Source organism: Euwallacea similis, chromosome 20 (genome assembly GCF_039881205.1).
Source record: "Euwallacea similis isolate ESF13 chromosome 20, ESF131.1, whole genome shotgun sequence".
Lineage (NCBI taxonomy): Eukaryota > Metazoa > Arthropoda > Insecta > Coleoptera > Curculionidae > Euwallacea > Euwallacea similis.
Genome location: NC_089628.1, coordinates 2,872,052 through 2,898,004, shown reverse-complemented (window position 1 = coordinate 2,898,004; position 25,953 = coordinate 2,872,052). Strand labels below are relative to the sequence as shown.

At 43.2% G+C, this 25,953-nt stretch overlaps 1 protein-coding gene across 6 annotated transcripts in view; it reads left to right on the top strand.

Moving 5' to 3' along the window:
* Positions 1-25,953, top strand: part of LOC136415708 (serine/threonine-protein phosphatase 4 regulatory subunit 1-like) — a 45,061-nt gene that overhangs the window by 18,004 nt on the left and 1,104 nt on the right. For 4 of the 6 annotated variants that reach the window (XM_066400439.1, XM_066400438.1, XM_066400440.1 and 1 more), the window contains 9 exons: positions 16,332-16,435; positions 20,805-21,103; positions 22,069-22,239; positions 22,743-23,026; positions 23,081-23,333; positions 23,431-23,556; positions 24,607-24,730; positions 25,158-25,531; positions 25,586-25,849. In XM_066400439.1, the coding sequence (XP_066256536.1) occupies positions 16,332-16,435; positions 20,805-21,103; positions 22,069-22,239; positions 22,743-23,026; positions 23,081-23,333; positions 23,431-23,556; positions 24,607-24,730; positions 25,158-25,531; positions 25,586-25,849 (1,999 nt within the window). Of the gene's footprint in view, positions 1-15,727; positions 16,092-16,331; positions 16,436-20,804; positions 21,104-22,068; positions 22,240-22,742; positions 23,027-23,080; positions 23,334-23,430; positions 23,557-24,606; positions 24,731-25,157; positions 25,532-25,585; positions 25,850-25,953 lie in introns of those variants that run through there. The other 2 variants (XM_066400443.1, XM_066400441.1) reach the window with 2 other exon arrangements.

Genomic DNA, 25,953 nt, shown 5'->3' with positions numbered 1-25,953 from the left:
TAATGGAATCTGCGTTTAAACCATCGATCTAACGGTGCTCTAGATTTCTGGTTTAACGACTGTTCAATGGTGCTATACGAATATGCGTTTTAATGTGTATACAAACAGCAGCCAGGGCCGTATTCGCGTCCCTAAGGTCAACAATCGGCAAACTATCTAAGGACATGTCTAGCATTAAATCGTTTCAGCTGCCACAATTGAGCAGCTTTGTGAGCGGAAATGTGGCAACGTCGCCCGTAGGGCATCGTGGGAAAGGAGGCCTCGGTTGAAGTCGCGATATTAAGGCCGAAAAAAGGGATTTGCGCAGGTATTTTTTCCGATTTGGGTCATGTGTGCGTGTGGTCCAGAATCGATGACCCAAGGGAAGACTAATTAGTAGTAGCACTCAGAGGTTGTTTCGGACGCGCTCGACAAACGAATTTAGAGCTTGCGGAGTAATGGAAGAAAAGCGCGCAACCAGACCATCCAAATTTGCTGGGTCTGCATCTCATCCTAAGCAATTGCCCCGTTTTGTGTATTAAAATTTGTAATTGCCTCCGTTGTGTCGTTATCGGCATGCGAACCGCTCCTGGTTGATATAGCCATCATTGTTGATCACTTGCGGTTAGACAAAGACAAAAACATTTTACTCCTCCTCCTCTTCGAACGCCCTTCAGAGCGCACTTTCAGCACAGACGCCCAGCGCGAATTTCTTCCGTGAAGTTGATGGAAATGCGTAAATTCAGTTGGGGGCTTGTAGCTGGGGGTGCGGAAGGGTTTTCACGCATTCCTTCGCCAAGTTTGTGGCCGGAAGTCATAAAATCGCAAAGGCAAAAGTCGACGGATGTCGAAACTAAGTAAACTTCATTTTTTCAACACGAAGGCTAGAGAACTTCCAAATTCGCGTTGCTTTTTCTGGTGCTCTTCACAGAGTTCCCACCGTAGAATGGGCTCTCCAGCCTCGAGCAGATTTAGCCATAAGTGAAACAATTTTGATAAACATCCAAGTAAGTGCTCCCTTTGGATGTGAAAAGTGGCGGCATTCCGGACGGCGGCGGCGGCGGCACGCCCGGTTCGTTAACCCGGCGTCTTTTACAACCCCCGATGAGAGGGCGCATTGATGGGAGGGCACAAATCGTGTCAAGAGTGCCCCCGTTATTATCGGTTGCCCGAATCCCGTAAAAACCGTTTACTACCTATACGGTGTAGGTGTAATTATTATTGTTCTGGGGAATATTTGTGTCTGTGTGCCGCTCTCCGCCCACGTGGCCGTGGATCCGTGCCAGAGCTTTGAGGCTACGAATTCTTGGCTGTTTTTCATGTGTTCATGTGTCCTCGCCTATTTGCGATAAGAGGCTCGAATGTTGTGCACAGCAGCAGATAGGGAGGAAGGTTGCGTCACGAAATCGTCAGTGACCCAGAGAATAATTACGTCGACATTAACGAGGCCCAAAGTTCATTCAGTAAACCGAGCTGCGGGATCTCTGGGAATTTGTTCCGAATTTGAGTCGTAGAATCGTCGAACCTCGTTGTTTTGAAAATGCCGCGTGGAAATCGATTCGGTGCGAGTATCGGAACCGGTTGGAGCGAGGAAAATCGTTTTATCGCTGACAAAGAGACATTCCAAAAAACCGTTGAACCTGAAGAAAGATGAACCTCGCACGTGCCTCAATTGTTTACTTGTTACTTATCCGTTGTTCGAGCCGTTGACACCGAGCGTATTCGACGAATAGTTTGTATATCGCAGTGGCGTGCGTCGTCGTCAATGAAGGAGGACCGTCCGTTTTTTCAAAAAAAAAAAAAAACAAAAAAACTCCGCATCCTTCGTAGGGAAGAGCACAAACACGCGCACCCATTGAGCGTTTCGCTCTCGCAGCCATCGGGAAATTTTGCTGGAAATTTGAGGCATGATCGAGCCGATCCCAGACATAAGATTTGTTGACACATTCGACTGCTGCCCGCGGATCGTAAATTGGCGTCGCAATTGGTCCCGCGGAATGCGATGAAAAGAGATACCCGCAATGAGTTCGATTCTTCATTCTTCTTCCTCGGACCGGGTTGCATTGAAGCATCTCGTGCTGGCATTTTCGCCTTGAACCTGCAACGGTGTCCTTGCTGCAATTCCGCTGCGGCGTTGCCGTTCACCGGCACCGGTTGCGGGCTTTGGCCGCGATGAACCGAAAAAAGGCAACGTGCTCGCCGTGGAATGCCCCCGAGGCCCCCGATGGACACAAACAATCCGCCCGCACGTCCCGCCGCCACCGGCCCGGGAGCGGCAAGAATGCGGCCACCACTATCGAGATCCGATGCTTTTCGTAGCTCTGGGTGCCCGGAGAGATGTGTCCCATCATGGCTGCATTAAACTAGAACCCGGTTAGAGAATCGAGTAGAGCCGGAAAAAGAGGTGGAGAGGTAATGAGGACGGGAATTCTACGGATGCCCATGCGCGAATGGCGTGGCGCGTAACTTTGCTAATTTTGTAGACAATCGGTTCGACTTTGTGTTCCTTTCTTGCCGTCGTTTTCTGAGAAATCAGTCGCTGAGGTCAGCTGTCATGTATCTTAAACGTGGCCAGAAAAATCAGCCATCTCCGATAGGGTTAAGGGGATCTCCGTAATGAGGCCGTATCGCACGAGAAAAGCATATCTCAAGCGTAGTCAAAGAAGTCGACGTATCTCGCATAAGGTTAGAGGAACTGAGTTACTTGCGACGACAAGTTCATCGAATTTTTGCCTGATTATAACATCCTGTATCAGCGAATGTACTTCTACGTTAAAGGAGTATTTTCCTTGTTAACCATCATATACTCCGTTCTCTAGATATTTGATTCCAGGTGCGTTTACAAATCTGCATATGAACTTGCTCTCCTCTTATCAAGGGGATTGCGCTGCTCTTAAAAATTTGACACTTTTGGCATATCCCCTTAATATCTGACAAAGGGAGTTGGCAATAATTGTTTTCCTTTAACGTACCTTTGCTTCGCTTTCAAACCGAAATGCTTCTCATTTAATGGTTTACGGTCCGAAAACTGTTGTTGTTGTGTCTGAGACACAGCCGGGGACATTCATGCGAAAATAACAAACAGATGTATAATACGTGCACGATCGGCAGCCAAAATCGTTCCAGACAATAACACTTTATGGGCGCGAAGACAAGATATTGTGTAGAGACGTAATTTGACGCAGAAGAAGAAGAAATGATCAACTCGCAATGGCAATACAACTTAATTGGCGTCTTCATGGACCACCCGGGTGGTCTAGAAAACCAGACTTTTACTTCTTCTTCTTCGTCTTCTCGGGGGTCTCCAACACCGCGTCCGCTGCGCCCGGTTTCGGTTAGTAAACACAACACCAAGAAGGCTATTTGCATGTTGCCCCTATTATGATGGTAATGCGAATAAATTAGGAGCAGCTAAATTGGAATATTGTTATGCGGGTAAAAGTTGGTGGCAGAGCGATCGGGGTGCTGATCACTTATAGATGAATTTCGCCAAACCGTGATTCTGGATACTACCACAACTTGCAATTTCTGACGATCATCGGTCAAGTATCGCAAGCTGATTTTGTAACTCTCACCATTTCGGAGATAACAAAAGTGAGCAGTGGCCAAGTTTGACCAATAATAAGCGATCCTCAAAATTCACCTTTTTCATCTCCTTAATTTCGACGAAGCGCACTATTGCAGTGCAGGGGGGCAATTTCGAACATAGTCGCGCAAAACAATTGAACGGTCGCCTATACTTAGAATGTAAATTTATAGTCAGCTACGTTCGAAATTGATTTTCTCGTAACGTGTGTTTCATGTTCTTTGTGAGTATGCATCAATTTCTTTAATTTGAAGTAGTGAACTTCCTGTTACATCCGGTTAATCTAGGAGTCGCATACGTCATGAAGCGTTAAAATTCGATCGTATTACGCCATAAAAATACTCATTTTTGTAATAGAATTTTGCTTGTTCTGCGACATTCAATGGCAATTTCATATCTTTTCTGATCACCCTGGATCCAAAGGGTCCACACACAGACACACACACACACAGACACACACACACACGACATATACCTGAATTAGGATTCCCGGTAAACTTCCCAACGGGCCCAGGTAGAAATTCGAGATTTATTGACCTCCACGTGAAGCGGTGCGACTGAAAGACAGTTAGTTAATTCAAGCAGAGGAATGATCTCGATTCTCGGAAACGAGGGCTGAAGACGTGGACGACTTTCCCATATGCGCATCAGGTATATAAAAATTTGTGGGGCCTTAAACGCAGCCAACGTCTAACACCCGAAGGAAGGTTTTTTCGTAATGGTGAATAACCCACGTCGGAGAGTGTGCGGTTACACTATCGCTTGACCTTGATAAACTTTAGATAGTAATTCCCATTCATAGAACGACGTAAATTTCATAAGTCGCAGAAAGCGATACACAGTGGGCATTATTTCATTCACGGCCCCCACATCCCAGTTCGGTTGATTCTCACGTGTTCGCAGACGAGGTTAATTTGGATGAAATTACCTGCTTATCCAAATATCATTGGTGGCGTCAAGTCAGGGCGAAAAGGCAAAAAAAAATCAGCCTGTGTGTGTGTGCATCAGAGATGGCCCCTTCGCCGCTCTATTATTATCTCTCTCTCTTCCTCCCGGAGAAGATTACCGTTTATCACATCTTGGAGCTGAATAAACGAGAAGCCGAAAAGTCCATGTCGTCCGGTCTCATTGGCGGTTCGTCAGTGCAGCTCCGGTCGCATTCCTCAGGATTGGAATGCGGCCGGTGCCGTCCGCGTTTCCCAGAACTGACCAGTACCACCGACCTGCCTCCGATGCTTGGCCGTTCGATGCCCGCCCCGGTCTTTAAGGAGCTTTGGCCGTGATGCTCTGTTTTGACGGGATAGAGACACATGTCGTATATGCGAAAAAGGGCCACGAGATGGCACCCGTCAATCGAGAAAACATAAAATTTCTGGGGTTCAGTGCATCCGTCATCTGACGGTATGATGACACGACGAGCACTTTCGTTACGTGCATCTGTCGTCTGACGAAACTGTGAGCAGTTTGGTTGGTCACAAGGCCGTCGACGCTTCAACGAACTTTGAAATAATTTTTACTTTGTTTTTAGTGTTTTCGTCAATTTCAAAGTTCATTTACAGTTCAAGCAACCGTAGTAATTTCGGATCGTTATGGATGCACGGCACAGTAGCTTTTAAGTCCACGCGTCCCATGCGATGACCCGAATTAAACAGGAAAATTAAATCTTGTTCTGGACTTCAGTTTCTATGCCAAGCATCCGTCATCCGACTACTATTTGATGGTACAACGACCACTTTCGTTGAGCTGTAAAATGATGCTTTTGGCTCATGCACCCGACAAAACAATGAACACTCTGATTCGCCGGCTCAAGGCCCTGCGACCTTGGAAGGAATTGAAGTTATATTTACTTTGGTCAGATAACTTAAATTGACCGAAAAATTTGAATGAAGATGTTCTTAGTGTTTTACATAAGTTAGGCGGGCTTCACCGATAAACCCTCGTCAATCCCGTAGCAAATTGACGAATACTCTCGAGCTTTTGTCCAGTGCATCCGTCATCCAACCAGACGATGCTTTTGGTTTATTTCAAACAATTTTTACTTTTATTAGACGTTGTATGTGTTTATATGCGGTTTCAGGGTTATGCGTCGAGTTTCAACTAGTTTTTGGAATTTCTGATCATGCATCGTGGAATGAGGGATGCATGGATCAGCAGATTTAACCAAGAATGACATTATAAATATTCCGGCTTTAGGCATGCGCATTAAGCTGTCGTCAATGTTGTTTGGAGTCTGGATTTCGTCCAGTAGAGATTTCGCATAAATTTGTTGCAGTAGCGAAAGTCGACATGTTGAATTTTAGATTTTTGAAGTGAAAATTTCGCTATAGGAAAGTATTTTAAGCAGTTTTTGGCCAGGACTTAGTTTTTTTTGTGCGTCCGAGGTTGACTTCACGTATTTCACTTCACGTGTCTCAGTTCACCTGCTAAACAAGAACATATCGGTTTTTATTATGTAAAATATATGCGCTTTCTTTGATCTTACACTTCTTTGATAGTGGTTCCTTGGTAACGATTCAAGCATCGTTCCATTTAATTCTGTGACCCTTATCAAAGATGCTGACATATATTTGACCTATGAAATTCTCAGGTCAAATATATGCCAGCACGCCTCTGATAATGGTTACAGAACTTAGGCGAATGTTATAAGTTAAACTAGGGCGATGTTGCATTTAAATACTAAATGAAAATTAAAAATAAATTTATAATAGCGAAACCTTATGAAAAAAGGGTAAAATCAAAGAAAATGCATATACAGCATGCCCGTTTTTTGAGCTCAAGCGTGGGTACCTCGGTTATTCGAAGAGACAAGGGGTCGATTAAATAAAAATAAAAAGAAAACAACTTTCGTTTTTTCGTAAATATCTGTGGAAGTTTTCGGAATTTATTCAATCTTAAGGCAGAGTCTGAACGGACATTAAATTGCACAATTTAATCCCCGTTAATGATTTAACCGATTTTGTATCTATTTGAATAACCAAGATGCTTGCACTGCACATGGGCTAGGAAAACGGGCACCCTGTATTATACTTAACAACGACCGATATGTGGCTTGTTATTGAGGCCTTATTCCCAAAGAAAATGAAAGAAAAAAATTGTGGTGAGCTCGAAGAGTTTTCTGCGAAATTAAATAATTTAATTTGTAAAGGTGAATCTCCACTTGATCACTAAACTTAACTTCAGTATTTTCACTTTTACATACAGAACATGTTTGCAACGAGGGATGATTCTCACGTTACACATTCAAAACAATCCCGTTGTCGTGCATTCGTCATCTTGATGTTTTGCCGACCTCCAGGGATAGTTCCGTGCGAACGTTCTACGGCATTTTTTTTAAACGAAGTTTTCCCGTGTTAACGGCCAGTGCGAGGGTCAAGATCGACCGTTTTTTCCTGCGGAATTCGACTGTTTCTCGGCCCGCTCCGACTTCCGGCCGAGAAAATTCGGCCTCCCGCGATAAGGGCGATTTGCCGATGCCGCGTCCCCCCCTCTGCCCCCCACCTCTCTTCCGCCGTTTGTCGGCGGCCATCGCCCCGTCTCGGGCGCGTTCGCGTCTCGTCGCCTGCGCTCGCCGTTTCTTCTTTCAGTCGCGGCCGCCGTGTGGGAAAGTCGAGAAAGCAAGGAGAGGTCGCGCGGTCGCGAAACTGCGGCGCAAAAAGCCGCGAAAAAACTCTTCTTCTCAGTTGCGGCCGGAAATTGTCGTTTTTCCGGCACGCGAAAAGTGCAACTTTTCGCACATCGCTGGGATGTCGTCTTACGATCGGTGTGCGACCGGACGATGCGGCACGGATTATTTCCGATTTCCGTTCGCCCCCAGTGTTGGTTCACGTTTTAACGTCGCAGTCGAGGTAAGAGTCAGATACGTATTGGGCTAAGTTTGGAATTTCCAGCGTCTACGCAGAAGTTCGTAGGATGAACGTGAGGCATTCATCGTGCGTAGTTCTGCGTAAACGTTGAAAATTCCGAAGCCGAACTATTTTTCGCAAGAGATAGGTCTTCTGGTCGACATGTTGGGTTGTTTTGAATGTGGAGTAAACGGCCCCTCTTGAAGTTTAAGGGGACCGTGAGAAAAGAGTGTTGTGTCCATTGGAATGCGTGAGTCCCGTTACGGATTACGGACGGAGCGGACCAAAACATTCCCCCCCTCCGGCCGTCCGCCGTTATCGTTCGGATCGTTGCCCCCCTTTAATTGCGCATTACTGGCATATTTGTCCTCCCGTTGCGAGGAAAAGAGAATGCAGAAGTATGAGCACGTCTCTCTTTTTAACGATTACGATGATGGTGCAGTTGTTTTGTGTTACGCCGCGTCCTACTACGCCATTCACAGCGACTTTGGCTACGTTTGTCGCGCCGACGATACACCGGGGTCGATCATACATTTGTTCTTCGGCCAAGTGCCCACGGTGTCGTACACGGAACAAGCGACACTCGGAACGAGACGAAAAGAACAGTTTTCCCCTCTGGAATAATGATAAGCCGGCGACAAAAATCAACCAAAAATAGTCCATTCTACCATGTACGGTGATGCGCTTTTCTTTTTGGTTTATTGCCGCTATGGAATATTTCAATTTTCCCTGTCCGCGCAATTTCCACGAATCCATACATTTTTTCATTGAAATGTTTCATCCAACTTGGGAAATCGCAACCTCTCGCGCGGCATTTGTTTTCCAAAGATGAATGTCCGACTTTGACAAGAAACAAATTTGGTATATTTGCCGAGACGGTGCCGCTGTTGCCAAATCCATGGCGTTCTTGCGAGAGACAAACTTGAATTTTCACGGTGACATTTTGCCTTTGATCTTGAATGTTTAAGTTACTTCCAGCCAATCTCTGAAAATTCTGAATGTTGTGAAAATTAGGAATAAGGGCCACAACAAATCAGAACTACCGCTGAGTCTTAATTTTAGGGGCTATTAATGAAAAATGCTAAAATTCGCCAACAGAATCCGGAAAAAAATCACGACACTTTTTGAGATATTAAGCCACTGCCAAACTTGCGAACGATCCTCTATTATTTATAAGATATTTCATTAAAAAATTGGTAAGTTTTTCTGGTCCTCACACGCCACTTTCAACTATATTGCAGAAAGGAAGGGTTACGCCACTAAATGCTTATTACAAATTATATACTACATATTATATATTGCAAATACTATTTTCACTGAAATCCAATATGAAATCATCTATACAGGGTGGTTCAGTTATGTATCCAGTCATTATGGGCCACGCTGTATAAAATAGATCACATCATAACCTTAAGAATTAGCCACGGTTAGTCTTTGTTTCCACAGCTGAAGCATGAAATTTGACAGTGATGCATCGAATAAACGACGTTGCCGATGCCTCTCGTTTTTACATATTATCAGCCAGCGGCATCCTCGCAAGGCAGCTGACACTTCAAAATTCCCACAGTTTTTATCTTTCGGCGTAGGAATTGACTAATGTTGCCACTGACCTCTATCAACCCGAATCCGAAACACCACCTTCCCAACTAATCCTGAAACTGGCCCTGAGAGGCTTTCCCCGAAATTTTTACCAATTTAATAGGTTCTAGGAAGTTTCACGGCTTTTGCCTCGCACACACACTCACACAAAAGCAAGATTTATGGAATTTGTTTCTTTGGGACAGAACGAAATCAAGGTCAGTCTAATACCACACACACCACGCGATTCTGGGAAGTCATTTTCGGGTACTTTCAAGCGACCATTACCGGCCAAAAGCAAAATTTCGACGGCGAATTCCATGAGCTGTCATCGACGGATGTTGTGCCCATGCGTATATCGGTTACCTAACAGCGCATCCGCTTTACTTACATTTTCTCTTTTAAGGACACCCGTCTAGATGACGGGCCTTTTCAAGGACACTATGCAACACGGATAAAAACCGACGTGGCTCCGGAAACGTGACCCCGATTTCGGCTTTTATTACACATAATAACGCACATGTGTGTATACGCACTTAAAATGCGTCCATTCATGATGCCTGCTGGAAGATTCGATTCAATTGGCTCCTGGAGTTTTGATAAAAGCGAGATGAAGCCGGTTCAATGTCTTCTTGTTTAGTTTTATTAGAGGAAATTCGCGTAATATAGGGAATTGAGTGAAATTAAAAATGGCCGCTGTGGGCAGCCGTAGTAACAGGGGCCCTAATGTCGAGCAGATGTGACAACGGTGCATTGCAGAATTTGTTAATTGAGGTTAGATTTTCGATTGACGCCTTAAGAGTACGATTTCGAGACCGTTCACTCTGTTTACTTTCTAAGGAGTACGCCATGCAAACTCCCACGTAAATATCGCTGCGCGCTAACACAGAACCGGGCTCAGGCACACACAAAAAGAGCTGCCCGACATCATTAATATTATAATCCGTGGTGCAGATTAATTTTCGGCAAGACTAATATTTCATGACTTCGGCTTTCGTTAAAAGTCATTAATCAGGGCCGCATTCACGGCGCTCCGGTGCTAATGAGCGGCCGTTCCGAACAATTATCAGTTTCCCGAATCGTTATCGCCTCTCGCGGCCAACGATTATCGGTTTATTATATCGGAGCCAATCATAATAAAGCTCGAAAAAATGACGACGCAAATGATGTAGGTTTATGGCGCGCGACCTTATCTTTTGTTTACGGTTTTGTTGGTTCGACAACAGCGTAACGCTGGCTTATTTTGCGGACGTATCCATACGCCGCTCTTCCAGAAATTGTCGCAACTCCTGGATATGTTTACGCACCTTTTAGTGCTCTTTTAGCGCCTTTCCTGCTGGCCGATGTTGTTGATTTATACCGGCCCCACGTTGAGGTTAGAGGACTGTGTGCGTCAAGGCCCACAAATAATGTTTGAAAACTGTCCAGATAAGCGTAGGTTTTTTAGGCACGGTGTGCCAAATATTGTCGTCGGCCATAGTTCGTTGAACCCCCCGAATCGAAAAGTTAAATAACCGTGACGTCAGCCAATCGATAACCCGACCGGAGAAACGGGTCAGTGGGCTCTGGGTTTCCTAACAATCGAGGGATAGTGTTTGTTTTGTGCTTGTACTGAAGGCAGAAAACTTCCCCCTGATATGTCTGAACGTGCTTTGACAGTGGCGTAACATAACGTGGCAACGTCGCCTCACTCATTTGTTTCTTCTTCCGAGAGAAAAGCCGAAAAGATGGCGCTCTCGTACCCGCCCGAGGGCCGTATATTTTAAACATGAATTTCGGGGAAACGAACCGAAAACGTGAGAACTTCACGTTTTCACTCCAGGTAGAATTCGAAATGTTTGTTGTGCACAACAAAACGCATTCCTCGTATTACATTATCATCTCTCGACGTGTGTGGGGAAGATGGCGCCCGGGTGCCGGGAACCATGTTGCCAGGTTCAATCACCGAAATGGCCGTGATATTTGACAGCCCCTAATCCAGCTCTTTTGAAACCACATGGTGATCATTATTTAAACGTAGTGGCGTAAAACCCGTTGCGTTAAACTATAGTGACGTAAAAGCCGTTACAAAATGCCGGTGGTTACGTCGGCACTGGGGAAGGTGTTGTAATGCCGCAATAAAAATATGTATGAAGAGACATTAAACCTGAATTAACGGCCAGTTAGTATTTTAATGAGACTACTCGTATGTAACTCATTGTAAAGTTAACCGAGCGTAGACAATGTAGATATCATAATTATCTTTTTCGTGCTTATCATCATAATCTTTCGATAATAACATGTGTCAACAGTGATTGTTTACAATTGCGAACAATGTCATTGTCAAAGTCATGCGTTTTTAGTAACGTGACAGTGACATGATATTAGAGGTTGCGTGAGCTTATTACGCAGGTGGCGGCACAGCGTCTTCCGCTTGCAATTATGTTTTCCTTCTTTGATCTTGATTACTGATTTCAGATGGGTGTAAACAATTTGGACATCTAAGACTTCATCATTTATTGCAGAAAACTGAGCGAGCGTATGCTCAGAAAACCATTGGCGTACTTTTTAAAAAGCCACTAATTTGATTTGGTGACTTGTTATTGCTGATTTAGGATGGGAGACAGGGTGTAGAGAATGTAGACACTAGGTCTGTCGATTTATGCCGGTCCCTTCTTCTTTAGTTTAACTTTTCGCAGATCGTGCACGATGATCTGCACCTATAGGCGCCGATATATCGAAAGATAATCGATCAATCATCAATCTTTGGGAGTGGAGTGTGTGGAGGGCAAAAATCGGAACGAGCCGCCAATCGCGCCGAAGAATGCGGCCTGCGGCGTCAGCTTTTAACGTCTCGGTTCTCACATTCATCGAGCACATTTCTTTTGTCAGCCCTAAATGGTCTACCAATCAAAACAACATAAAGCGGCGGCACCATCAACTACCTTTTTTTTTAGTCCGGGGGCCCGCGTACCGCGACTCGTTTTTCGTTTCGCGTCCGAAGTTCCCATGCGTGCCCGGCAAAATTTCTGACATTTGACACCTCCCTAATCAGCACACTAAATAGCCTAATTACCGAAATTAATCGCTCGGATATGCATGCACGGCAACGTCGCCTCATCAGGTTCGGCCTTTTAACTTAACGTGGTGTGTGTGTGTGTGTATATGTGTATGTATGTGTGTGTGTGTGTAAGAGTGTGCGTGTATGTATAAACCGGTGGAGGAATGCGGGCCTCAGACAGAATCACAACAACATAGAACAGTCAATAACCTCTCCCGTTCTTTTTACGCTAATAACAAACTCGAACATGGGGCACAGTGGCGCGCCAAGGCCCTTGTGCTCTCCGATTATGGAGTGCTGCTTGACAGCCTCAAATCAGCTATATTAGGAATCGTACAGTGCGTCCCAAACTCCGTACGTTTCTCTGCGGGAATTTTGAAAACCGTTATAGGCGCCACCTTGGATTTTTCAATTTTCAAATTGTAGTTGAAACACTCTTGCCGGGAGCTGTTCATGTCGACACCGTCATGACGCTCTTCGAGCGTAATTTTGCTCAAAGTGCTTTTCGTAATGCGAGAGCTTCGAATGTCAGTTCAGGCTCGAATGAATGGTTCAAACGTTCAGGTCAGACTTTGACTTGTTTGATACCGAAAGGTAAAGTAAAAGTTCACTTCCTTTAATCTGAGCCTCACCGACAAGGTATCTTACACTTCCAAGGGCGTATTCGGCGCATTCGGACTCAGGATTTTAGAGGGTTTTAGTCCGGAAGCATGTGTCAGAGCATATTTATCGTCTGTCAAGGCCCAAATAATGACCGTAATTTTTAGGTGAAGCTGATAAGAACGCCAGAAATGCCCTGACAGTAACAGTCGCCTTCCCGAGGAAAATTATCTGAAAATTAGTGTTAATGTCGAGGGGTCTGTCTCCAAAAATAACGAATATGTAATTTTTCTGAATTACGGTTTTTTCCCACCAACGTGACAGCTACTTAAAAAATTGATAACCAATGAGCAAGCCGTTATGCAACCCTTAAAAGAGCTGATAAATAAAACTTGAAATCTCCATTTGGGATTATGTGCGAAAAGTGGCAACACTGAATTTTAAAGTTGTAGTAATTTTTAATATTAGAGAAATCGAGTAAATTTGAAAAATAATATGTGAACAAAACGCTTAATTTACACAGTTCTTCTCAGTTCGACTGGATGTTAAACGTGGCAATGTCGCGTTTTGCATTTGTTTCTCAAGACGGCCTCCAGAGTTTACATTACTTATTGCGCGTGGGTCACGTTGCCAGCTTTAATAAAAACGCCGTCCAGCGAATAAATCGAAATTTAAATGCGATGATAGTTTATCTGTCATTAATGTCAATCGTATTAATAAATAACGTTATTGACAATTAAACTGTCACTCTACGTAAATAACGCAATATTTACGTAGTACCCGTGGTAGTTTACATCGGAACCTAGAGGATAATTTTTAACACGTAGATGCCCATAAACTAATTCTAAGTAGGTAGCGAACGGGGTACGCGAATCGTCACTCGAAGGGAAACCATTTTTGCACAAATTCCCGAATGCGTCCATCAATCAAAGGCGAATTATTTATCAAATTGCCCAAATAGCAGTTCTGCATAACGGATGGCCATGCCGCGGTCATGACACTCATAGTTGAAATGTGTGCGGTAATCATTCCAAGAAAGTTTCTGCATAGCGGTGGCCAATGACGTCGACGTCGGTATTCGCGGTACCGTTGCTTTTCCTGTTGTCTATGAACGTGTCACCATGGCAAAAAAAAACATTCTAATGCAATGAATTGAACATGTGTCTGGTAATATCTACATTCCTCGCTGAACGGAAAAGCAATTTGCATTTGCCATGTGTATGTTTAAGTATCCACTTACTGAATAAAAAATAATAATGAATGAAATTAGCGTGAAAAGAAGAACGCTCTTAAAGGTCGGTAGTGGAAATATTGTGCTTTTGCGCTAAATGGCAACGCTGCGATGCTGTTTACCGAGACTTAGGGGTTTAAATGACTGCTGCAGCTCTGAAGGAAGATCGCCGTTGCCGGATTGTATAATTAATCCCTTTTTTAGAGCAAAATCCCGTGTTTATGGGGTTTAACGTTGCATTACAGAGATTAATCAACAGTAGCAATTTCACGACTTTTATATCCATTAAATCACCCTCAGTTTTCTCGTTTAGTCATTCTCCGGTAATAAATAATATGGAAATGTAAATTAAGGGGAAATTAGCTGTCGTTTGTAACAAAGCAAGTCATGAAATTGGCGATAATGCAGGGGGGTGGGGGTAAAACGTACATAAATTCAAATACAAATAATGATCGCCAATGCACGTCTGTGTGTCTATATAACATAACGGTGAGCAATGTGATGGCAAGGCCGTCTTTGAAGTGCATGAGGCCACTGTCCCATGATGGGTATTCAAATGTCGTTTGCACAGCCGCCTGTCATCGTCCCAGAATACCAGAAATTCCGACAAAGGTCGTCGCACTATACCTTTCCATCTAATAAATACGTAAAACGTGCGATGGCACCTGATGCGTCCCAGTTTGATGGGTGCAGTTCTTGATGGCGATTGTTGTTTGAAATTGAACATTAGAAAGTTGCAAATCAGTCACAACGATTCCACAACCTTTTGAAGTTCGAAGAAAGTCGTTGCCGAAACGCTGGATTTTTGGCATTGTGCGTTTTAGAATTTGAAGGCGGGTATGTTCCTTCCGTTCCCTGGCTTTAGGTAAAACCCCCTTTACGACAACCGAATTTGGAACATCATAAAAGTACTCTTTTAATGGAGGTACCTTAAATATTCGCATTCAGAGCGGCGACCCAGTGTCCTTTCTTGCGATGGCAATGAAAGCGTCAAGATGGCGGTGAATTTTTTAATTATTGGCAAGTTTTTGAAAATACTAATAAGAGACGAAGATCGTGCTCCGCCATTTTGAACATGTAGAAGCAAAAAAACTTTCCAACGTTCATTTGAAAAAATTCCCAATTTTATTAATAAACCCATAACACAATGAGACAGGTGATGGCTATTATACGCCCAAAATACCGCTGTCTTCCTCTTATTTTTCAGAAAGAACATGTGGGAAAACGTGTTTAGGAAAGATCTATTTCCGGCTAACGTCGAAAAAATCTAAAATTTTGACAGTTACGATCAGTCGCTTTGCCATGACGACTATAGAGAGTAATTGTTTTTCATTTTTGTCCGTAGGCGCCACTCTGTATGGTTCAATCAAAATTCCGAGATTATCACCTTGGCCGCAGCGGCCATTTTGATGCCACATTTCGGCCACATCATTATTAACCGAATTCACTGTAGCGCCACGAAGCGCCCCCCAACCGAACTAAGCCCTCATCGGTGCATCTCTTACCACCAAATTCACTCTCGATTTCGTACCCTGACCACGTCCAAACCGACCCTTAGCGAACGGTGCGTTCCGCGACCTTATCGCAATCGCGGCCGGCCATTTCGTGAGATCTCGTGGAGGCGGAGCCCCTGCCGACCAATCCGAATCTTTCGCGATTAATTCGCGACCAAAGACGAAGCGTCCTCAATTCCGCGAGCTGCGTTGCCAGACTTCCTCTTGAGTACCTGCCGATGATTGAAGGTGTCGGCGCCATGTTGTCATGTATTTGTTGTTATTGGTTATCATTGAGGATATTAGTTTTTGAGGGTTTTTCCTCGTTAGAGCGGTGATTTTGTCCTTAAAAGAGAAAAATGGTTGTTGATCCTTCGCGATAGTATCAAAATCGCCCTAGTACTACCCTGTCCAATACTCATCTCATTCACATTCGACCCAAACCGTCAACGATTCCGAGAATCGTCTTTGACTTGGCGCTCCCGCTAAAGATGCGGCGTCACGGTGGTACCTCCGCCAATGGGAATGCGTCAAGTTTTTGGTAAGAGTCGCGCGCATCTTGATCCTTCCGAGAAACCGCCTTAGTCGCTTCGTGCTATGCACCATGTTGTGGCCCCATTAGTTCCCGCCAAAATGATGGTACCTCATCACATATCTCGGAGAGTGTACGTTTTAGAGCACGTGTTTCCAATGGCGCCAAAGGTACGCGCTAAGCGTAATTGCGCGTTGTTTGTGACCTCGAGTAAGTACCAAGCGGTGATGGGTGTGATTCAGTTTTGTTTATTACTCATAATTTTTCGAAGGTCTAAAAATTTGTTTGATTCTTTATTGAAACGGAAATGGCCTTATTTACATTTCAAAGAGGAGATTAGCGGCGCCGTTGAGGTGCAAACTACGTGAAGTACATCCTGTTAGGCTATATTTTACTCCCTTTTTGAATAAAATTCATCGGCGCTGTTTGATTTATCGAATTTTGTTCCAGACATTGGGTGCCAGATGTCCAGAACATCTTCCGAACGGCTCCTGCGGACCTCCTCACGAAGCAGCTGCCGGATATCATGAAGACTTTCTCGAAATTCGCTGACGGTAAGTCCATGTTTGAGTACAGAAACTTCTAGAAGTTGCGAGGGCATTGTATCGCTCCATCTAGCGGCGTCTTCCAAAACTCATTGTTGTCGGTATTGATGCGTTTTGAAATGTGACGTGGCGATGCAGGCAACCTGCAAGTCAATTTTCCAATTGGCATTAGTGACTTTTGCGATGACACACCGACTATTTGACCAGTGTGATCATGGCGTCATACTACGAACTGTAATTGTCTATGAGGGCGCTGCGAGATGTAAATAAAATGAGTAACAAATCATAATCTCAAACTTAATACGTCACATACACAAAATACGTCAACTACTGCACTCTTTGAAGACGCTGTTATGGTTAATTCCAGCTGTAGTTTGCACAGCTGGAACTGCAAACATGTCTCCATTACGTCTATAGCTGACATTTTCCCAAATGTCATACAATAACGCGTGTGTCACGGCTAAGTAGAAGGGACTAAGGAAATAAAGTAATGCTTGTGAACGTCGGTTATATTGTGTATCGAAAGGGTTTTGATAGCAAATAATGTTAACCGTTAGTATGTGTTTGTCTATTTATCAATTTCCCGGAATTATAGTCACTTATAGTCCCCAGCCAGAAATGACTTTCATTCGACTCAGTGACTTACTGGAGTTATTTGATTCTGAGTCCACAGTTATGGTGTTATCGAAATGATTAGATTGTCCCAAAATATCATTTTTAATAGTGTTATACATTATTGAAATACAATTTATAAATTTTGGAACGTACCCGGCGATATTTCTCCATTGTTAGTATACGTCCAGCATTCGATTGTTCTACACAACCGCGTTCGAAAATGAATTTTTGTTACTTTTCCTTTGAAACTGAATAATGTACGCGACAAAATACGGAAAAATCGGCTTATGATGTTTGATAAGAAAGCCACTGTCGGACAATTCAAAATTTCAATAAATGTCACGCTTGCAAAAAATGCATGTTACCTTCCTGGCCAACTGGCTATTTCCAAATAAATTTTTATATGATTTTTTTTCTATTCGTTATTGCCGCACTAAACTAAGTTCTGATACTTCCATTCCTCAGCGGAAAAAAGGGACATGATACCACAAGGTTTTGCACACTAAATAGAATTTAGATATTCCGAACGTAGGCAACGTTATTTTTCTCATTGCCGGTATAGGCCGACTGTCAAGTGTTTTGCCGAAATCAGCACAACTGCGTTCGAAACTCATGCATGGATGAAATCATGATTGGCGTTTCCAAAAATTACTTTCTGTAAATTTACCACAATCAAATAAAGCTGTGTAACCAGAAAAGCGTTTAGCAAATCGGAACATAATCGATCATATAATGTGTATTACCAATATTGGCGGCTACCTTACTGGGTTTACATAGTTATGTCTGAAAATCGCCAGATTTTTACTTTTTCTGCAACAAAATTTCAATTTTCATCGGCAAATAGCATGACTTGCAATGCGCGAAACAACATGCATTAATTTATAATAAGTTTCCTCTATAAAAAAATATCTAAGTCCAATCCTGGCAGCCCAGTAAATATAGTAGTAGACCATTTTCTGAACAGACGCCAGTTCAAAAGCCAAACGACGCGCCATTATCGTCACAAACATGACTAATCATGGAAAATGCCTCCTTCAATTGATATTTTTGTATATCGTAATATTCGTACACGACGATGATGAATGGAGCTTAAATCCGTGAATGAAGCAACAATCATTCTTTGAAAAGGAGGTTTTTAATTGGCCGGAAGTCCAGCAATAGTAATCATTTGTTCTGTCGTTGATTCATTCAAAATTACGAATAAAATTATGGTTCTACGAAGATATTAGAAACTTTTGGGTTTGTCTTTTCACACGAATTTTTTACTTGAATTCCATAAATTAAACGAACTGCGGCAATGTCACGTTTTTCTCTTGACACACGTGTATGGAACATTTTAATGCACAAAATGAGTATTTGCCTTTGGCTATTTGAATATAGGATCAATTACTAAATTGTGTCTTGTTAATAAGGACCACCTTGTTTTCAAAAAAAAGCAAATAACAGATGTATTTGGATAGGTGCAAATGTACACTTAAGGGTCCCATCAGTTTTTCAGCCTTGAACCTAACGGCGTTGTAGCCACATTTCCATGTTGTAGGCGAAAAAAGGCTGGAACGCACGCAGCAATCGCGCTCCGTTTGCTCTTCTTGGTGGCGTTTCCGGCGTTGACAGGAAATAGGCACACGTGGATCTCGGGGGGGGCCCCCAGCGAACGCTTCAAATTCCGGAGCTATTTCTGTCTCTGCCCAAATGAGACCTTTTTTCTTGGCAGATGCGTAAACTCTTCTCAATATGCGTGTGATGATGAAAAAGAGGACGTAGGTGGAGTGTTATTAAGGAACGTTGCCAAGTCGAATTCGCGCTTCCCTCCTAAAGTTATCGATCGTTCCGGTGCTGCCAAACTTTCTTCTCGTCTGGATATCCGTCATACTGGTGGAGACGAAACAGGGGAACTTAGGTCTTGTGTACAATGCAATGTTGGTTAGTTTTAAATGTTAATAATTGCTGTGCCCAGCTATTATTAACATTATTATATATAATTTGACATCGGTTGTGCAAGTAGCAAATAAATTTTCTCGGTGGGGAAATGAAGAGTAAAAAAAATATTTTTTCTATTTAAAATGTAAAATGTACGACTTGGCAACGTGGGTACCCCGCATTCGTATTTTCAGAATTCCTCTGGCGTGACACATTTGAGAGCAAATGTCAAATTTCCACGACCTACTATCTACTGCGCAACTTGTTGTTGTCAATAACTTATATATAACACACAGAATAGCGTTTTTCACAATTTTCGTATCAGATTTTGTGTAGTGGTCTATGTCTGTGAAATTGGGAGGCAATAATAGACGGACAATTGTTCATATTGCACTAAAATTGCTCTCATTATTCTTTGGACGTATTAGTGTCCCGATGACGCTATTTTGTCGTCAAAGATACGTCATGCATCGACGCATCTAACACGTAGGAGGTCATTGTGGTCTCATTGGCCAAAATTGAAAAAAAACAATTCAATTGTTTGCTCTCTCAAATTCTTTCTACGTCAACGGTTGTTGCCAATTCATTTTCTCCGAACTCTGCAGCTAGTTTTGGCCAACTTCAAATTTGTACGTTGAAGCTGGTTCTTTCCGTCCTAATCCGGCGCTGTATATTTCTTAAGGCCGACAGACATTAGAGCGGCTCGTTTCGTTCGAATGGGATTAAGTCCGAAAATTGACGGCCCCCTTTCCTTTCGTTCGTTCGGCGGGCATCGTGGTTCGGAGACGAGGACGACGATTTGGGCGGTGCTGGCTGCGCAAAGTTGAATGAAACGGCGAGTACTACGTTCAACGATCTCGAGCATCTTGGCCACTGTTGCCACATTAAGGCCGAGCCGAGGTCAATAAAAGTTCGAAATGGGTTTGTTCTAGGTTCTAGTAAATTCATTGGCGCTCCTGTGATTATTTGATTATTTGTTATCAGCTTATCAGATACGACTCTTAGATCACCCTTTGGTTTTAGGTGTCCACGTCTCGGCCTGAACACATCACACCATTTTTGTGGTTAACCCACCCCTTTTCCCTCGGTTTATTATTATTATTTTTTTGAGTGATTCGCAAGCTCAAGGAAAAAAAGCCCAAAATGGCAACGTGCGTGTTGTTTGCCGGTAGCGCGTCACATTCCGGCGTTTTGGGCGCCACCTGGCGGCAATATCGTCAAGTACTTAAACGGCATGGTGGTCTCGAGGCGCTTGTGGGTTTCTCGTGGTATTTTCGAGGGAGAAAACGGTGAGAACGCCGACATTACATGTGAAAATATGTGGAATTTGTCGACTATGAGGTGAGCTTTAATTTTATATGCGTTACATATAGTTTTCGACGTTATCTCGCCTAATTTCGCGCTAAGCATTTCCGGTTAACCTGCAAGTATATTTTGAGCCTGAATCAAAATGGTGGAAATACCGCGTGCTTTCTGTCGTTTGCCGCTTTTTCCCCATAATTGCCGCGTCCTTCGTTCTAACGGCGCATTTTTGCATGAATTCTGTTGATTTTATGTGGATTCATCTAATTTCCCTCGCCGCACCTGGCGTAACAGGACTTTTTTCATGTGGTAAAGTAACGATTAATATTACAACGCTCCTTTTATAGTACATGCTTGGCACTTTCCCTTCAAGGAAAAAACATGATTCACTCCATTCATTTACAATAATCGAGTTTCCCAGAGCTGATAAATCAAAACGCATGCCTGGCGCCCATGTGCTTAGTACGTCCTCACCAACAATCAAACCCCATCAGAAGAAAATTCTTCACTCAACTGAGCTACATCTAACCTCATTTTACAGAGGCCCCGCTCAAGAGCGAGCTTTTGAAAGTCATCCCGGACATTGCTGCTCAGGCCATAGAAAACTCGCAACGAGTGGAGGCGCTCAAAGATGTCTTAGGAGAGTATTTGCTACCCTTGGTGCTGAGAAATTTAGGATGTTCCGACACCGGTTACGATAAGATAGCACAGGCCACACTGGTGCAGCTGTTGCAACGGGGCTATGTCACCAGGGTCCAAGCTGAGATCAAAATTTGCCCTTCAATTCTGGCTCTAACTAATATGGAGAACCAAATGGATGTCAATACGAGTGCTGTTTCGGTGAGTTCTTTTCCATTCCTATATTTCATCTGGTTTCGTAAAGTGAAGAGAGAAAGGGAAATTGACAACTGTTTGCCGTTCTTTTCCATTCCCTATTCGTTGTGTTCGTGTGTAATTTAAAAACCTCGCCTCCACCAAATCATAGCAGTTTCTCCTTGAAAGACATGGGTAGTGAGATGTTCTAGTTTTTTTTTTGTCTCACTACCTTGTCTTTCATGTAGAGGCAGCTTCATCCACATGAACGTCCAAGAATTCAAGCCAGAATTTGCCGTTGCCCATTAGAGTTGGACGTTTTAGATGTTTGAATTCTATCACAGCCAGCTTTGATGAGCAACGTTGAATTTACTTCGCCGCAGCTCATTATGCCTGTGCCCTAAGATCGTCAATTTGGCTGTGAATTCTTGTTTTTAAAATGATATCACAGCCACTTTGATGAGTTAGGTTGCAGATATTTATCGTCCACCTCGAGAAGAAGAAGAAGCAGGAAGGAGGTTACGTCCAGAAAGCGTCAATCTGACTGTGTACCGAGCTTTCGATGGTATCACAGCCATTTTGACGAGTTTTGTGCCCGACCCTGTCAACACCGTTTCACGGGGAGCAATTGGCTGCTTGTAGATAGATGCATGTGCCGCTCATCAAACGGTTGTGAAATGTTGCTTTGAAAACCATATCACAGCCAGCTTTGATGAGCGATGCAACATTTAATTCTCCAGGAATTTTATCTTAATTTGACTTACGTGTTTGCACGTTAACGTGTGCTATATCCGAGTGAGAGAGGAAATGTATTCTCGCGCTGATCAATTGGTTGTGAAATGGACTTTTGGACGCATATCACAGCCAGCTTTGATGAGCGTGAGCGTCCATTTAATGCTTCAAAAGCCTCAGAAAGTGTGAATTTGGTAATTTGTAACTGAGTTGGATCAAAGGTTTTTAGGTGTTAATTCAATCTTTTTATCTGCTTTCAGTTGATGAGTAAGTTAGCGCCGTTGCTAGGGAAAGACATAACCGAGCGCATACTATTGAAGAGGTTTACTGAGTTATGCTCAAGTTCCTTATTTTACGTCCGGAAACAGGCAGCTTCTCATTGCGGATATTTTTGCACCATCATAGGGAAGGAAGAATTCGAAAAGACCTTGGTGAGTATTTTCGATTTTGCCAAGCAACCGCCTTCAAATCTTATGAAGATAAGGTCTGATTTTTTTTTTAGACCGTCTATTGAGTTGTTGCTACATTTGACGTCCTTGATCGGCAAAATTCTATTGAGCATTCTTGAGATAACTTTTTCATAGCTTTAGCGTAGAGTACTGCTTTAAGTACGGGAATTAAATAGCACAATTTGGAATTTTTTATATTAAAATCCTGATAAAGTACCTTTTTTGAAACTTTGCTAAAATCATAGTGGGAATTCCTGAATAAATACCGTTGGCTCTAAATCTGTGTTGCCATATTGAACTATGAATTTATCTAAATTTGTAGAGTTTTTGTTGGATTCTTTATGTTTCCATGATGAGTTTCGACGACGGTCTTCTGATTACTTAACTGAAGTTACTTCTACGTCTTTCTGACCGAACTCTTACTAATATCATTATTATTATTTACGTCCCTAACAACCTCTAAGCGTGTCCATTTGACATTCCAGCTGCCCTGTTTTCTGTCCCTATGTCAAGACGAGATCTGGGGTGTGAGGAAGTCATGCGCAGAAGTGATAATGTTCTTGTCCAGCGTCTGTCCAGCCGAGCTGCGGAAGACCCTTTTAGCGGGCGCTGTTGCCAAACTTCTTCACGATGAATGTCGCTGGGTCAGAATGGCAGCCTTCCAGACCTTGGGCGGATTCATCGCGACCTTTGCGGAACCACCATTGACCAGCATCGACCTTAATGCCAACGGCGATTTGGTGTTGGTGAATAAGGACGGAAATGAGTTGTAAGTGGCTTGTCGCGCCAAAAGAAATTCGGACTGATAACGTTTCTTTTGCAGTCGTTCAGCGGGCATTGAAGGCGTTTCCAGTTCAGGAAGTTTATCGGCGAAGGAGCTGTATACTCTGTTCGAAAAAGGTCCGCACCTGAACGAAGCCAGTGCCGAAGCAACTGATCTCAGGAACCTGGATATTTACTACATGTTTAATGATGACAACAGTGAAAGTAACGTGGAGAGTTGCGTGGAAGTTGAAAGTACTCCCCTATCAGGGGTTGAAACGGACAAATCTGAGGTGAACACGGATCCAGTGAAGGTAATAACAATTGATAGTCTTAATGCTGTTCATTTTTTTGCTCTCCGTAACAACACGTTTGCATGTTAAAAATGTCGATGTTCATTCAATATCGCAGCACGAAGATGACTTGCTTTCATATAACGAGTATTACTATTGGCACTTAAGTCCGCCCGAAGTCGACGTCCGGGACCTACTGGACGACGCTGATGGTTCGCTGGACGATTCCATAGAAGACCTTGTGGTGAGTGTTGATTTTCCCCGCAAAATTTTACCTTTTGATTGACCCTCAACCTAAAATGGCAACACGACGTTATTCACTTGTCAAAGTTACACAACTAGTGAGCTTGACAGTAACACCTCAACACCCACGTGAGACAGAGACACTGGGTGTTAGCGATGGCAACTTCAAAATCACCCTTTGGCCATTTTTAAGGGCTTCACTAAACGCACAAAATTTTCGCTGCGCAGACTCGTGAAAATGGCAACGTGGCGCTGTTCTTTTGTCGAAACCACACGACGGGAGATTTTGACGTACACCTATGCGTGGTAAAGGTACTGGCTGGGTGTCAGCAATGCCTTCTTCGAAATCATTTTTTGGTCATATCTAAGGATTACACTGTTTAGTGTATTTACACGAAACACTTGCACTGCCCAGTGCCTTGAAAATAGTGACACTTTTCACGTAAAAACCCGAATTTTTCAGTAAGTAGAGAGTGGCTTTTTTGCTTTTTTTTTCTCTGTTCAGAGCATGGTTTTTCTTAATTTCGTGGAAAGTAATGTGTCGTAACTAATGCAATGGAAAGTGATAGATAATTTAATTACCGCTAAGTAAGAATAGAAATTTCTTTACATATTTGTTGACCCACGTAACGAATTTCGCTTTTGACTTTATATCGCTTTGCGTCATTTCCTGCGTAAGACCTTATCACGGCTCTTACACCAGTTTAATTCGTTCGATTGTAACTTGTTTACGTTTAACTGAAATCCTTCAAATCGAGTTTACGCGTACTCCGACAGAAAAGGCAGCAAGGCGCCGTTCTTTTGTTTTAAAAACAATTGAGCGTTTTCGACTTAAGGGTTTTATACTAGTTCTAATTAGATTGGAATCGAGCGCATTCAGTGCCGTCAGTATTATTACCAATTACGTGACTAAAGTCTACTTCAACCACATCAGAGCAAAGCGCAACAAGTCAAGAACGTTACTAGTACCCAAGCTGCCAAATTTTTAAGCCCCTGTTGCCATGCTGTGAAATTTGTGTTGGAGAAGTAATATTGACGTTTCTCTTTACAGATGAACCACTTAGAAGAATTGTACGCAGGGATAAAATTGGATTCCCCTAAAGCAGACATCGATGAAACTCAGCCAATTATTGAAATTTCCAGTGATAACAAGGGTGATAATTTAGATTTAAAAAGTAAGTTTCCTTGCATCGTAAAATCGCTCTGCAGGGTGGTGGAAATTTGAATACTGTTGCGATTTCGGAAAGGTTAAAATTAAGAAGGTTGGTTTTAATGTTCATTAAGGAGAGTTCCTGTCGGTGCACAGAATCTAGATGAGTTTGAAATTGTCAGCGTCATGCGAAGGGGCATCACAAGAAATATTGGTAGTCAAAGTTGTTTTCATTTTCCTGATTTAACGGACTTTCTAATTGTTACCCTTGCCGAACGACGAGCATAGAAGTTTGCACCACCCTGTATGTCAGCAAAAAATGATTATAACATATACAAAACGATTAATCGTGAAGAGAATTTTGTATAAGGCAGACTATGAAATCTTCAAAACGCCATTAACCAAGCGACATACTTTGACAAACTGTTGCAACATTAATCATTGTTTTCCAGGTAGCAGTATAGACATTAGCGCTAATATAACCGACGCTACAGAAGTGACGGAACCGCCTCAAAAAATTGTCCCTCACTGCCTAGTGGAAGATTTCGTGTGGATGGCTCGTGGGAACAATAGTACTAGCAGTGACATGTTCCCCGATATGTCGCACCACTGCGCTTATGCTCTGCCCGCTGTGGTGCTCACCTTGGGCCGGGACAATTGGCATTTGCTCAGAGATGCAATGAACGTGTTGGCCAAGCACACGTCATATAAAATACGGCGAATAGTCGCCAGCAGTTTACACGAGGTGGCTGTGATTTTGGGACCTGAACTAGCTAGCACCGACTTATCTCCTCTGTTCGAAGAGTTTTTAAAAGATTTAGATGAAGTAGTTTCGCCCCGTTTGCATCACTTTGAAAGTCTAATGTGGGCTATTTCGTAGGTCCGAATTGGAGTTCTAAACAATCTGTTCCTCTTCATGCAATTAATCAACGCGGAGAAGCGAACTGTGTTCTTGCCGAAGCTGGATGAGTTCTTGCGAGTGGACAACGTGTGCAATTGGCGTTTCCAGGAGCAATTAGCCGAACAATTGACACAGTGCGTTCAGCTCTTTAGGCCCGCGGATGTAGTCAAGTATATCGGTTTTTACGCTCAAGCTTTGATGTTCTACAATGTGGCGGCTGTTCGACAAGCATCATTATTCTTAGTAAGTTTGAACGCTTTTTTTTTTACATAGTGGTGAGTCGTAGGAACCTTACGAACGGTTCGAGTGATGACAAAGTAGCCCTAATGTCCCTGTCATAGCCCTTC